Source organism: Brassica napus, chromosome A4, assembly GCF_020379485.1.
Source record: "Brassica napus cultivar Da-Ae chromosome A4, Da-Ae, whole genome shotgun sequence".
Classification (NCBI taxonomy): domain Eukaryota; kingdom Viridiplantae; phylum Streptophyta; class Magnoliopsida; order Brassicales; family Brassicaceae; genus Brassica; species Brassica napus.
In genome coordinates this window covers 21668589-21681349 of record NC_063437.1, presented here as the reverse complement: position 1 = coordinate 21681349, position 12761 = coordinate 21668589, and the positions used below count along the sequence as shown (strand labels likewise).

The 12761-nt window shown below is 38.5% G+C and overlaps 6 protein-coding genes, 1 non-coding gene and 1 pseudogene across 8 annotated transcripts; 6 read left to right on the top strand and 2 right to left on the bottom strand.

Moving 5' to 3' along the window:
* Positions 1–293: 293 nt before the first annotated feature.
* LOC106453228 (transcription factor ABA-INDUCIBLE bHLH-TYPE) lies at positions 294–2158 on the top strand. The gene has a single exon (XM_013895487.3). The coding sequence runs from the start codon at positions 550–552 to the stop codon at positions 1924–1926; it is 1377 nt and encodes a 458-aa protein (XP_013750941.1). The 5' UTR covers positions 294–549; the 3' UTR covers positions 1927–2158.
* Positions 2159–2930: 772 nt separating this feature from the next.
* On the top strand, positions 2931–5224 carry LOC106453226 (phosphatidylinositol 4-kinase gamma 4-like). The gene is made up of 2 exons (XM_013895486.3): positions 2931–4558; positions 4639–5224. Exons 1-2 carry the CDS (start codon positions 3293–3295, stop codon positions 5026–5028), a joined length of 1656 nt encoding a protein of 551 aa, XP_013750940.2. The 5' UTR covers positions 2931–3292; the 3' UTR covers positions 5029–5224.
* A 134-nt stretch (positions 5225–5358) lies between these two features.
* LOC125608392 (putative RING-H2 finger protein ATL21A) lies at positions 5359–7540 on the top strand. The gene is made up of 2 exons (XM_048778832.1): positions 5359–6630; positions 6976–7540. Exons 1-2 carry the CDS (start codon positions 5937–5939, stop codon positions 7398–7400), a joined length of 1119 nt encoding a protein of 372 aa, XP_048634789.1. The 5' UTR covers positions 5359–5936; the 3' UTR covers positions 7401–7540.
* Positions 5546–5618, bottom strand: TRNAA-CGC. The gene has a single exon. It is a non-coding gene; the product is annotated as a tRNA-Ala (tRNA).
* A 379-nt stretch (positions 7541–7919) lies between the features above and the next one.
* Positions 7920–9917, top strand: LOC106345696 (putative RING-H2 finger protein ATL21B). The gene has a single exon (XM_048778833.1). The coding sequence runs from the start codon at positions 7963–7965 to the stop codon at positions 8773–8775; it is 813 nt and encodes a 270-aa protein (XP_048634790.1). The 5' UTR covers positions 7920–7962; the 3' UTR covers positions 8776–9917.
* LOC125575521 (putative RING-H2 finger protein ATL21B) lies at positions 8971–9654 on the top strand. The gene is made up of 2 exons (XM_048778248.1): positions 8971–9016; positions 9248–9654. The coding sequence occupies exons 1-2, from the start codon at positions 8971–8973 to the stop codon at positions 9652–9654; spliced, it is 453 nt and encodes a 150-aa protein (XP_048634205.1).
* A 1304-nt stretch (positions 9918–11221) lies between the features above and the next one.
* LOC106345694 (transcription factor CPC-like) lies at positions 11222–12688 on the top strand. 2 transcript variants are annotated; one of them, XM_013784862.3, is made up of 3 exons: positions 11222–11740; positions 11826–11916; positions 12344–12688. In XM_013784862.3, the coding sequence occupies exons 1-3, from the start codon at positions 11689–11691 to the stop codon at positions 12459–12461; spliced, it is 261 nt and encodes an 86-aa protein (XP_013640316.2). In that variant the 5' UTR covers positions 11222–11688; the 3' UTR covers positions 12462–12688. The 2 variants fall into 2 exon arrangements, with proteins under 2 accessions (XP_013640316.2, XP_013640317.2); XM_013784863.3 differs by having other exon boundaries at positions 11280–11740; positions 11829–11916.
* Positions 12157–12267, bottom strand: LOC125608478 (annotated as a pseudogene).
* Positions 12689–12761: the final 73 nt, after the last annotated feature.

Sequence of the window (12761 nt, the reverse complement as noted above, 5' to 3'; positions counted from 1 at the left end):
AATTCAAACAGAACCAAGATTAAGAGGGTAATTTGATCACAAAAGAAGATAAAGCTGCATTTATTTTAAAGTAAAGTATTAATTTACAAAAAAAATGAACAGAGATTATGGTTTCATCTTTATCCGGAAACAAACAAACAAAGTCATTAATCTTAAAATCAGAGAATGTAGGTTTGTTTAGTTCACACATTAATCGGGATTCTAAACCTTGGAGTAAACTCAACCACGGTTTCATAAGCAAACTCTAGTACATGCATAAGTAAGTAACCATGGTTCGGTTTTAAAAAAAAAGAGCATTCATACGAACTTTACCCCACACTCCTCTCCTCTCAAACTCAAAACTATATCTTCTTCAAAACCTCTTTGTTTCTTTTCATACCTTTTCTGGTTTCAATTCTCCATTTCTGCTTTAAAAATCGAAACTTTCACCACTTCCTCTCGTCAAAGCTCTCGTTCTTACATGGTTCCAAGCATCACTGAGACAATCATTGAGTTCTGTAGAAGAAAGGTTTGTCTTTTTAGGATTTGGTAGCGTAATCGTGAGATAAGATGAATGATTTAGGATGGGATGAAGAAGAGACATCCATGGCTAATGCCATTTTAGGAAACTCAGCTTCTGATTTTCTCAAAACAATCTCATCTTCGAATCAGAATCTCTTTCTATTAATGGAAACCGACGATAGCCTCAACAAGAAGCTTTCTAGTTTAGTAGAGTGGCCAAACTCTGAGAATTTCAGCTGGAACTACGCCATCTTATGGCAGCAGACCGTGTCTAGATCCGGACACCGAGTCCTAGGCTGGGGAGACGGGTGCTGCCGCGAGCCTAAGGAAGAGGAATCCAGCGTTTGTAACTGCCCCAGCAGCACCCTAGAGGAAGAAGAGATGAGGAAGAGAGTTTTGCAGAAGCTTCAGAGAGTGTTTGGCGAATCCGACGAAGACAATTACGCTTTGAGCTTGGAGAGAGTTACGGCTACAGAGACTTTCTTCTTGGCTTCGATGTATTTCTTCTTTAATCACGGTGAAGGTGGGCCTGGGAGGTGCTTTGCTTCGGGGAGACACGTGTGGTGGGTTGACTCGGGTGATGATTATTGTTTCAGGTCTTTTATGGCGAGGTCTGCTGGTATTAGGACGGTTGTTATGGTGAATACTGAAGTTGGCGTTGTTGAGCTTGGTTCCGTTTGGTCTTTGCCTGAGAATTTAGAGTTGGTTAAGTCTGTTCAGGGTTTGTTCACGAGGAGAGCTGAGTCGCCTTTGGTAGTTCACAAGCTGTTCGGACAGGAACTGAATGTGGTTGGATCATCTACGAATAATCAGTTGAGGAAGTCAGATTCTTGTAATGAGAATAGACCAGTGAGCTTATTAGCAGTAGGAGGAGGAGGAGGAGGTTGTGTTGTGGAGGAGAAGAGACCGAAAAAGCGAGGGAGGAAGCCTGCGAACGGGAGAGAAGAGCCGTTGAACCACGTGGAAGCTGAGAGGCAGAGACGGGAGAAGCTGAACCAGAGATTCTACGCGTTGCGAGCTGTTGTTCCGAACATCTCTAAGATGGACAAAGCTTCTCTTCTGGAAGACGCCATCTCTTACATTAAAGAGCTTCAAGAGAGAGTGAAGATCATTGAAGCTGAAGGAGTGAGAAGAGAGAGTACAGAAGTTGAGATTCAAGCTGTGGAGGAAGAGGTTGTTGTGAGAGTGATCTCACCGTTGGAGACACATCCAGTTTCGAGAATTGTACAAGCAATGAGGAACTCAGAGGTTAGTGTAATGGAGTCTAAGCTCTCATCTGCTGAAGAGACAGTGTATCACACTTTTGTGATAAAGTCTAGTAACGGGTCGGATCCGTTGACGAGAGAGAAGCTTATAGCAGCAGCTGCTTACCCGCAGCAGCCATTAGTACCATCTCATAGTTCACAGGTTTCTGGTGATTTGTAGCTTTCACCTTCAAGTGAAAGCTTCTTCTCATGTTCAGTGTAGAGGTTCAATTAGACCATAGATAAATCTTTTTTTTTGTTCTCTTTCTTAGATCTAAAGGAATCCAGATTTCATTATATTTGCTAACATTATTATGCATACATGTGTCAAGTCATTAACTCGCACATTTGGGAATAATTTTTGTACTTGATAAAATCAATACAGTATGAAATATATTTCGACTTTTTCCATCTTTGAATTGTATGTGAGTGGTAATATATCTTATGTTTTGTCTATGTACATTATAATGGCATTGGTTTGTCCAAGATTCTTGCTATTTCATAATTCTTTAGTATGTACTACCATAGTATGTAGTGGTCAGTGGAGATGATTTGTGTGTATTACATATCTAACTCGTTAACAAAACAATATCTCAGTCACTCTCTCTAACAATCTAAACTTGTCTCATCCATGATCTGTTTTTTCTGTCAAAAAATTGGTTGCATGATCCCCCCCCCCCACCATTTCATTTGTTCTGTTTGTTACTATTACATCATGCCATTCCTAATTTGGGCTTCTAGTAGTTCTGAAAAGCCCATAGTTAAGTTGAATTCTAAGTGTGTGGTGAAGTCTGAGTCAGGAGTATGTTCCTCAGGGGCATATTACGACTCTTTGTTAAGTCTTGAATGTAATAAAGAGGAGTTTTCCCAGCTCTTCTCTTAGTAATTTCGACAATGCCCAAGTGTGGCATAACAGATAGAAACTAAAAGATGGAAGAATCCTTAAACCCATATATTAATAAAAGGCCCAAATCTAATCCTTACGACCCATACGAATAACATTTCCACTAATCAATACGTTCACTGAATTAATTTTTCCATATAAAACCCTCCCAAAACCGGAACAACTAAGCTTTATACCAATCATTATCCTAATACGGTGTATTAACGTGGACAGTCGTCACCTTTGACAAAAAAAAGAACCAAACTCTCCTTAAACGCGTCACCCAAACAAATCAAACACCGACACGTGTCATTCTCTTCTCTTACCCTTTCCGAGAAACCTCTCTCATCTCTTTCCTAAAGTCTCCTTCCTGTTTTCTCGAGCTGCGAACGCTTTGTACGCCATTGATCCAACCTCTAATCTATAATTAGATCCTCCTTAAATCCTCACCCCCTGCCCCCTTCCCCTCTTTGGTTCTTTCCTTCTGGTAAGAATCCGCTCTCTTGTAACAACGATACGCCGTCGTTTCGCTCCTACATTTGGGAATTTGAATTTCTAGGGTTTACGGAAGATGATCGATTTGGGAATTTAGGGATTTTCTCGCGGTTTCGCTGTGTATATTTCTTTTTTTGCCGTTTGAAAAGTTGGTTAGGTTTCTCGAAAGATGTCATCAGCTGGTGTGACTCTAAGCCCGGTTCGTAACGAGCCTCCTCTTCTAATGCCTCTCGCTCGCGCCGATTCGCTTCCCGAAGAGACCATCTTGGTCTACCTTACCCTCCCTGGATCCGTGATCCCCATGCGAGTCCTCGAGTCCGATTCGATCGAATCCGTCAAGCTTCGGATCCAGTCCTATCGTGGGTTTGTTGTGAGGAACCAGAAGCTTGTGTTTGGAGGGAGGGAGCTCGCGAGGAGCGGCTCCAACATGCGTGAGTACGGTGTCACCGAAGGGAACGTGCTTCATTTGGTTGTTAAGGTCTCTGATCTCCAGGTGCTCGATGTGAAGACCGCGTGCGGGAAGCACTGTAGGTTTCATGTAGAGAGAGGGAGGAACATTGGGTATGTGAAGAAGCAGGTTTCGAAGCGGAAAGGTGGAGACTTTGTTGATTCTGAGATACTCTACGAAGGGGAGAGGCTTGAGGACCAGAGTGTTATTGATGATATTTGTCGGAATGGGGACTCTGTTTTGCATTTGGTTTTGAGGAGATCTGCTAAGGTTCGTGCTAAGCCTGTGGATAAGAGCTTTGAGTTGTCTATCGTTGCTCCTACACAAACGAGTGTTGTGCCGCAGAGGAAGGAGTTTTCTTTGGAGCCTCTGGTTGTTAATCCTAAAGCGAAGTTATCTCTAGTGGTTAAAGATATGGTTAGCTCTGCTTCTGATGGGTTGAGAAGTGGGAATCCTCCTGTGAGGTCAAGAGAGGGAACAGGAGGAGCTTACTTCATGCAGGGTTCGTCTGGGAACAAGTATGTTGGTGTGTTTAAGCCTATAGATGAGGAGCCGACAGCTGAAAACAATCCGCACGGGTTACCGCTTTCGCCAAACGGAGAAGGTTTGAAGAAAGGAACAAAGGTTGGAGAAGGTGCGTTTAGGGAAGTTGCTGCTTACTTGTTGGATCATCCCAAAAGTGGTGAAGAGAGAGGTTTTGCTGGTGTGCCTCCCACGACTATGGTTGAATGTTTGCATCCTGGCTTTAACCATCCCAAAGGAGTTAAGACCAAGATTGGGTCGCTTCAGATGTTTACTGAGAATGATGGAAGTTGTGAAGATATGGGTCCAGCTTCGTTTCCTGTGGAGGAAGTTCACAAGATCTCTGTGCTGGATATTAGACTGGCTAACGCTGATAGACATGGTGGTAACATTTTGATGAGCAAGGACAAGGAAGGGAAGATTGTTCTGGTTCCCATTGATCATGGTTACTGCTTGCCTGAAAGCGTAAGCTCTATGCTCTCTTCTTATATTGTTTTTGTTTTGTTTATCTTATTGTCTGAAACGGATTTTTGTTTGTGCAACAGTTTGAGGATTGCACGTTCGAGTGGCTGTACTGGTCACAAGCCAGGAAACCATACTCTCGGGAGACACTAGACTACATAAGATCACTAGACGCCGAGGAAGATATCAACCTCCTGAAGTTCCATGGATGGAAAATGCCGTCGAAAACTGCTAGAACACTCAGAATCTCAACGATGCTTCTGAAGAAAGGAGCAGAGAGAGGATTGACAGCGTTTGAGATTGGGAACATGATGTGCAGAGAGACTCTGAGCAAGAAATCTCTAGTGGAGGAGATGGTAGAGGAAGCTCAAGAAGCTGTGCTTCCCGGGACGAGCGAGGCTGCATTCCTCGAAGCATTGTCTGATGTGATGGATTACCATCTTGACGAAGTGGTTCGCTCTCAGGAACACTAGAATTGGTTCCTTGTATGAATCGTTACTCTTAACTTGGAACTACGGTACATAAACTCTATATAATAATAATACCTGTTGGCTTTTGTTTATCAACTCCTTTTTTTAAATTTCTGTCATCCTTTGGACATGTGCAAAGTTGTGTTGTTAATTTCTCTGTGACATACTTCGTGGCAATGACAATTTCAGTATTACAGTAGATTTCTTCTTTTAGTTATTTTTTTTTTTTGAACAGCTTCAGTTAGAGAACAATGCATGTATATGTGATTATACGGTCATTAGAAACGCAAGTTGACGAGATAATCAGAAAGCACAAAGGTGGCATCAATTCGCATTTAAGAGTATTAGTTCACAGAGTTTCTTCTTTAGTCCACAGAGCATCGTTTTATTGCTATTCATGAAAATAAAAATTCAGGATTTGGATTAACCGAAGTTACAATAACCTTGTCACTTGGTTATGCAATGGAAGAGTTTTAGTGAGGATTGGTCCCATACCTCGGCTCGTGTTAAAAAACGAAAATGGAGGTGCGGGGAATCGAACCCCGTGCCTCTCGCATGCGAAGCGAGCGCTCTACCATATGAGCTACACCCCCTTGATGTTTGTATGGTCTCTGTAGTTATTAACGTTTTATATTGTATAGCGTTAATCAAGGTTCTCATTTGAATATTTACAGGGTTTTTAGTCTTTCCTAAACATGTCTCCATTCAATTTTCCAACATTTGTTTTTTAGTGAGCATCATCGGAAGAGAATACAACTACGATCCTTTTTTTAGATCCTACGACTATAATATTCTTTAGTCGAACCAAGACAATATTTAAATTTATCTTAGAATGATAGATCTCTCTGACTATTGATGTTAAGTTGTAATAACAAGTCTCTATGTCCCTACCTTGATACCAAAACCACATTATGACTTTCTCAAACCAGCTCTTCTTTGTCCTCTTCCTCATCTTTCCTCTCTTACGTGCTTCTCACCCAAAAGATTGTTCTTCTTCCTCATGTGGTCTTCAAGATGTCCATGCCCGCTTTCCTTTCTGGCTAGAGCCGAACCAGCCTGACTTCTGTGGCCACCCAGGGTTCGATCTCCACTGCACCAATAGTCAAAAAACAGCTCTCAACCTTCCCAAGTCCGGAACATTTCTTGTCCGAGAGATCGACTATAGAAGCCAGCATATTCGTCTCTATGACCCTGAGGCTTGCTTGGCAAGAAAGCTTCTGACCTTTGACGTTTCGGGTTCTCCTTTCTCTGCTCTTTACCTTGCCAAATACACGTTCTTGACCTGTCCTAATGAGGTTGTTAAGTCGTCTGGGTTTGACTCCATCCCATGTCTAGGCAATTCCACGAGCTCCTTCTTGGCTACAACTAGTTTAGATATCGCCAAATCTATGCTGCCTTCTTGTCAGATTGTCAAGACATTAGATGTTCCAGTTTCTCGACCGGTTGTTACTGAGAAATCAAGATTCTCAACTAATGTCAACAATCAAGATCTTTGGCTAAAATGGGATTCTCCAAGTTGTAGCAACTGTGAGAGAAATCATTTGAGATGTGGATTCATAAGCAATGCTTCTCTTCAAGTCAAATGCTTCCCTTTTGAAAAATCCGGTACGAACTACTCTTCTTATAACACCATTAATTGTAACAAATTATGAATAAGTTGTGTTTGTGGAAGACTTCAAATCCAAATTATCATTGATGTTTTTTTCTTAGGTTTTCCAAATAATTATCCACTCATTAAACAAAAATATTATAGAGTAAGCATTACATTTGACATTTTCGAGCCATTGACTATTGATTAATTTACATTTTTTCAAAAGATCACATCCAGTCTTGTTACATCACACGTTATAATGTCGTAGTCCGTTTACAAAATATTATTATATATACGAAATAATACGGAGATAGCTAAGTTTGGTTGATTATTGACCTTTTGAAAACGTGATTTGGCAGGGCATAACAACACGGGAGTACAAGTGCTTAAAATTATAAGCCTGGCCATTTTCGGACCGATCATAATCTTTGCTACTTGTATCGCTATCGGAGTTTGCACCTCCGATAGATTCACTTCCCGGAGACGACGGAACGTGGCTATCGCTGCAGCTCAACCAAACGAAGTTATAGTCAGGGCGGGTCTTGACGAGTCTACAATAGAATCTTACAAGAAAGTGGAGCTAGGAGAGAGTAGAAGATTACCTGGAGTTAATGATATTGTGTGTCCCATTTGTTTATCTGAGTATGCGAGCAAAGAGACCGTGCGGTGCATACCGGAATGTGAACATTGCTTCCACATTGAATGTATAGATGCGTGGCTTAAGCTTCATGGTTCGTGTCCTCTTTGTCGGAATTCGCCTTCTCAAGTGCGTGAAGCTGTCTGAAAATTGAACAAAAACCTTTTTATATCTTGTACAAGGATACAAGATTGAAGTTGAACTGATGGAGTATTATAGTTTTTTTTTTAAAGGTTGTAATGGATATAATTGCTAGCTATTATGTTTGTGAGACTTTCAACACTGTACTTTATCTCCATGCATTTCAGTTAAGGCTTGTTTATGTAATGTAAATAACAATGGTGAAAGAAAAATGTACTACAAAGAATAAATATATTTACCAATGCAAAGAAAAAAATTACAAGAGATGACATTAATAGATTTGATCCAATCAACTGATTTTGTTATTTTTTATTTAACAAATTCATTCTATTTAACAATTTGGAAAAATACCCCCCAAAATCACCGATAATCATATAACTCCTTTGTTTTAATCAATAGAACTCTTGAAAGAACATATATGCTTCCTTTGACTTTTCTTCTAAAAACAAAGATTTTTCTGACTTTCCTCTTATTACGTAACTAATGAGACTGGTTAAACTCGTTAATACATTTGTGCTTTAATATAAACTAGTAATCACTTCTCCCTTGGTACCGCGCGAACAACATTATGATATCCTCAAAACACATATTCCCTTTAGGTTTCTTCCTTATCTTCCTCTTCCCTCTCCGACACGCCTCAAACCCTAAAAAATGTTCATCTTCTTTTTATATACCACATAGATGTGGACCCTTAGAAGCCCCCATCCGTTTCCCTTTATGTGACCATGCAGGATTCAATCTCCACTGCACCGATCTCAATAAGACCGTCCTAGAACTTCCAATGTCTGGAACATTTCTTGTCCGTAATATCGACTATTACAAGCAACAAATTTATATCAGTGACCCCGAAAAATGTTTGGCTAAACGGCTTTTAACGTTCAACATGTCAGGATCTCCTTTCTCTAGTCGCTTCAGTATCTTCTACACGTTCTTTTCTTGTCCTAATGATGTCGTCTTGCCCTTTTCATATCGGTCCATTCCTTGCTTAAACAATTCTACCTCATCCTTCTATGTCACGACTAATTATGCTTTTGTAGAGATTATGTTTCCTTCTTGTCAGATCGTGAAGAGATTACATGTCCCTTCACCGTTTGGAGAAATAGAATTCTTGAGTTACGTCGGCAATGAAAGCCTCATGCTTGAATGGCTCTCACCAAATTGTAGAAGTTGTGAAATGGAATACTTGAGATGTGGGTTCAAGAAAAAGTCATCCCTCGAAGTCAAATGCTTTGGTTCTAAAGAACCCGGTAAACTCAATTGTTTCCCTTGTTTTTCTCTTTTACTTGTGAACCAAGGGAACTCTATAAATGGAATGTATGTAGAAGATGCTACCTGTTTTGGTGAAAGGTTTAACGCCATGTACATCTTTAGGTCTAGATAGGCTTTAATTTCAAGTAATACATTACATATTAAGAAAGTAGAGGAATATCATAGTAGCACTTAAAAATTGACAATTAGGAATTGGCTAATCATTATTTAATTGTCTTTAAACATATATACATTATATTATTCAATCCAAGATTTCACCTCAACTACGGAAGTGTTCTCATTTTATCATTCAACACGCTAAAGTCAAATGTCGTATTCCGACCAAAACCTTATTGACACTGGCAGTGGAATTTGTTTTTAAAGATGTTTAATTTATATGTTTACAGTTTATACTGATATTCTCATGATCAAAAATGAATCGACATGGATATCAGATGAAAAAATATATATACATACTCATATTAAATTCAGTTTCAATCTAAAACTGTACCTCTTATTCCCCAAAAAAAAAACTTAAACGGAAACCCTAATCAACCACTTTATATTAACTGTCTTAAAATGACTCGTAGAACATTATTTGGCAGGTCACTTGAGTAGTGGAGTGCTAGCCGTAATTATAAGTTTCTCCATAATCGGAGCAGTCACCCTCTTTGGAACTTGTATTGCTATCCGCGTCTACAATTCCCCAAGACGAGGACATTCGGCTATTGCAGCAGCAGCAACGGTACGGCAGCAACCAAGAGAGGTTATGGCGGCGGTGAGGGGTCTTGACCAGTCTACAATAGAAACGTACAAGAAAGTTGAGTTGGGACAAAGTAGAAGGCTTCCAGGAACTAATGGTATTATATGTCCGATTTGTTTATCGGAATATGCGAGCAAAGAAACCATACGGTTCATGCCGGAGTGTGACCATTGCTTCCACGTGGAATGTATTGATGTGTGGCTCAAGATTCATGGTTCATGCCCTCTTTGTCGGAACTCGCGCAAGTGAAAGAAAGAATAATGGACTTGCAGTATAAAACTGATTGGAGAATGAGTATAATAACCTCATGATCATTTGTATTATATAGTGTTGGTAACATTCATAATACTTTAGATGTTTGGATCCTAACAGGTGCTTGTGTGAATAAGAAGTGTCTTAGCGTTACAAGGAATGCCACTGGTTTTGATAAACATATTAAATGTTTCTATGAAGTGAGGACATATGTTATGATTAAAGATTTAATTAATTGATATCGTTTTGATTTTGTCACATTTTTTTATCCGAGTAACCGTTGTTGTCCAGTGCATATAAGAATGTGAGCATGTCTGCACCGGATTAATCGATTCATGGCTTAAAATGCATATGGTTTATGTCCGTAATCCGTATGGAAGATTTTCTTTTCAGGCATGCACTAACCCCAGCCACAAACCCTATGAATATCAGAACTAACGATGTGCAATGACAGCAAATTTACGAACAAAAGAATCAGAGATTATCACTCTATTGAACCACAAATCTTCTATAATATCTCACAATTAAAATAAAAAATAGTTTAAAAGTAAGTGGAAGAAAAGATAGATAGTTTCTTATTTGAGAAAACACATATTCCACTTTCATATGTTTATGAGAAACCTATACTAGTCAATTTATCTATTAGTTTTTCTTAATCGAGTTATTCATGCAAATTTTGGTTATTCAAGTCAAACGTTTCAATTTTATTATAAACGTCTTCCAACATTTTGAATAGAGCAGCTATTTATTAATCATTCGTCTTATATACTTGTTTCATCGTCGCACTTCATAGTTCATATCTTGAAAAAGAGAATGTTAGCTCATATATTTTTCAATAGTCTTTTTGGTTGATTAAATACCATTTTCTTTACAACCGCATGTAATAAATATTTGTTGTAGGGTACTTGTCTGAATCATGCCTTTATCGAGTCAAAGCTTTATATAGAAACAAATGTGCTTCTCAATCTTTGCTCTTCATCTCACTTCATTTGGTCTATTTCCAAATGTGACATAATATTACAGAGATAAACCCTTGAAATATATACCTAAACCGGTCTCGAGATGCGGTTAAAGCATATTCATAATCAATATAAGTAAATTTAATTAGCAAAATAAGTAGGTTACCGGACCACATCGGACCACAAGACGCACAACCATACGGTGCTGTGCCCACTTTTCACAACATTATTATCAGACCAAAGGAATATACATAGAGATTTGTTATCACGAACTAACTATACTCCTCTCTAGTCTTCCTTTCACTCTCTCGTTTGATTATAATATTACTCCTATTATTTATTTTGGTGTTTTCTCTACCAACCTTTCTCTCTTATAACAAACTTTCAAATGGAAATGTTTGAGATTTTCTTGCAAAAAAAAAAGGAATCACTAGTGTTATTATTGTATTGTTATATTTTTAATTTAATAAATCTCTTAGTAAAAATTTGACGACTGTTTTTTATGCATTTATATAAAAGAAAATATTTCAATTTAGTGATATAAGTTGTACATATTACAGCATACTGTAGGGGCATAGTCGTATTTTCCAAGGTCAAACAACGAGGAAGCTCCTTCCTTCATCCAACGGTCTGTTAACTATAAGGAAATTTACAACCGCAAGTCAAAGGTTTAAAGATGTTATTAAATTAAGTAGTTATGGTTGTATCTGTCGTTCTTCCTCCTGATGAACCAGGCCGTTGAAGCACAACAGTACAGTGTGTACTACAAGCCTACAGATTCGCTGTCTGTACATCGAGTTGATACATTACTAGTTATATTTAATAATTGAGTAAGATAATGTTAATAAGTAAATTATTGTAGGAATTAATCAGACACGCGCAGTTATAAAATAATCTGTTTGATTTTCTTTTCTTCTTCGAGCCCCTATCTTTCTCTCACTCTTTCTTTATAGGAACAACAAAAACAAAGCTGTTAAAAACATCTCCTTATTTCTCGAGAGATTTCTTCTCTTTGTGCTCGTGTCGAAGACCACAAACTGTTTTATTCTTTTTGTTCCGACAAGACTGTAAAATGGATAGACGTCGCAGGAAACAGAGCAAGGCCAAAGCGTCATGTTCCGAAGGTGAGATCTCACTCTCTATAGCTATCTATCTATCTATCAACCTCTTTTCGTTTCTATGGATGGAGTCTTGAGTTTTGATCGTTAGCAGAAGTGAGTAGCATCGAGTGGGAAACTGTGAAGATGTCGGAGGAAGAAGAAGATCTCATTTCTCGTATGTATAAACTCGTTGGAGACAGGTAAACACACACTCTCACCCTCGATCCATCTTGATCTGTTTTTCGCTTTTGTTTTGTCTGTTTCCATCTTTAGTTTAATCTGATTTTTTTAAAAGAATATACTATGGCTTTTGATTTATCTCATAAGTCGGTCGTTTTTATGTATTTTATTGCTTATTATTGGAACCGAGCTGTCAATGACTATGTTCAGCCTGATCTCGCTGATCCAGTTTGTTCTTGATTTTACTTTTTTGACTGGAAAAAAAATTGGACTATTTCTCGAATTTGTGCGTGTAATCCTTGCGCAACGGCCATGCTAATCTTCTATTTTTTGATTTTACTTGAAAGTTATTTATTCAGCAGATTGTTTAAGTTAAATTATTTTAAAAAGCTATTTACATAAAATATAGTATTTGACGATTTAGAATCTATGGTATGTGGTTCATAGGTGGGAATTGATAGCCGGAAGGATACCGGGACGGACACCGGAAGAAATTGAAAGATATTGGCTTATGAAACACGGATTCGTTTTTGCCAGCAAACGAAGAGAAATTGTTAGGAAATGATTTTTAATGCATTTTCCTCTCCTTAATTCACAAGACAAGAAACAAATGAGAAGTAGTAGTTGTCCTTTTTGAGTTACTATTTTAGGATGTATAATTATCTATATATATAAAAACAGGACTGGTTAAGGTCGTAGCATTTTAGTTGGTGAAATGTAATGTTCGTCTGGCATTAAGCATAGATTATGAGACTCTAGATTATGAGTGTAATTTCAGGTTTAGATTGAGTATAATTTTGCCGATGGATGGAGATTATTGGCTTTTAATCCCCAATGAAGTTTGACTGTACTTGATGACAATTAA

Excerpts from the sequence above, each read along its gene's own strand:
- LOC106345694 (XM_013784862.3), top strand. The coding sequence starts at position 11,689 with ATGGATAGACGTCGCAGGAAACAGAGCAAGGCCAAAGCGTCATGTTCC. Across the intron at positions 11,741-11,825 it reads CAAAGCGTCATGTTCCGAAG|CAGAAGTGAGTAGCATCGAG; the intron begins GTGAGATCTCAC and ends TTTGATCGTTAG. Across the intron at positions 11,917-12,343 it reads TATAAACTCGTTGGAGACAG|GTGGGAATTGATAGCCGGAA; the intron begins GTAAACACACAC and ends TGTGGTTCATAG.
- LOC125575521 (XM_048778248.1), top strand. The coding sequence starts at position 8,971 with ATGTCGTATTCCGACCAAAACCTTATTGACACTGGCAGTGGAATTT. Across the intron at positions 9,017-9,247 it reads TGACACTGGCAGTGGAATTT|GTCACTTGAGTAGTGGAGTG; the intron begins GTTTTTAAAGAT and ends ATTATTTGGCAG.
- LOC125608392 (XM_048778832.1), top strand. The coding sequence starts at position 5,937 with ATGACTTTCTCAAACCAGCTCTTCTTTGTCCTCTTCCTCATCTTTCCT. Across the intron at positions 6,631-6,975 it reads CTTCCCTTTTGAAAAATCCG|GGCATAACAACACGGGAGTA; the intron begins GTACGAACTACT and ends GTGATTTGGCAG.
- LOC106345696 (XM_048778833.1), top strand. The coding sequence starts at position 7,963 with ATGATATCCTCAAAACACATATTCCCTTTAGGTTTCTTCCTTATCTTC.
- LOC106453226 (XM_013895486.3), top strand. The coding sequence starts at position 3,293 with ATGTCATCAGCTGGTGTGACTCTAAGCCCGGTTCGTAACGAGCCTCCT. Across the intron at positions 4,559-4,638 it reads GTTACTGCTTGCCTGAAAGC|TTTGAGGATTGCACGTTCGA; the intron begins GTAAGCTCTATG and ends TTTGTGCAACAG.
- LOC106453228 (XM_013895487.3), top strand. The coding sequence starts at position 550 with ATGAATGATTTAGGATGGGATGAAGAAGAGACATCCATGGCTAATGCC.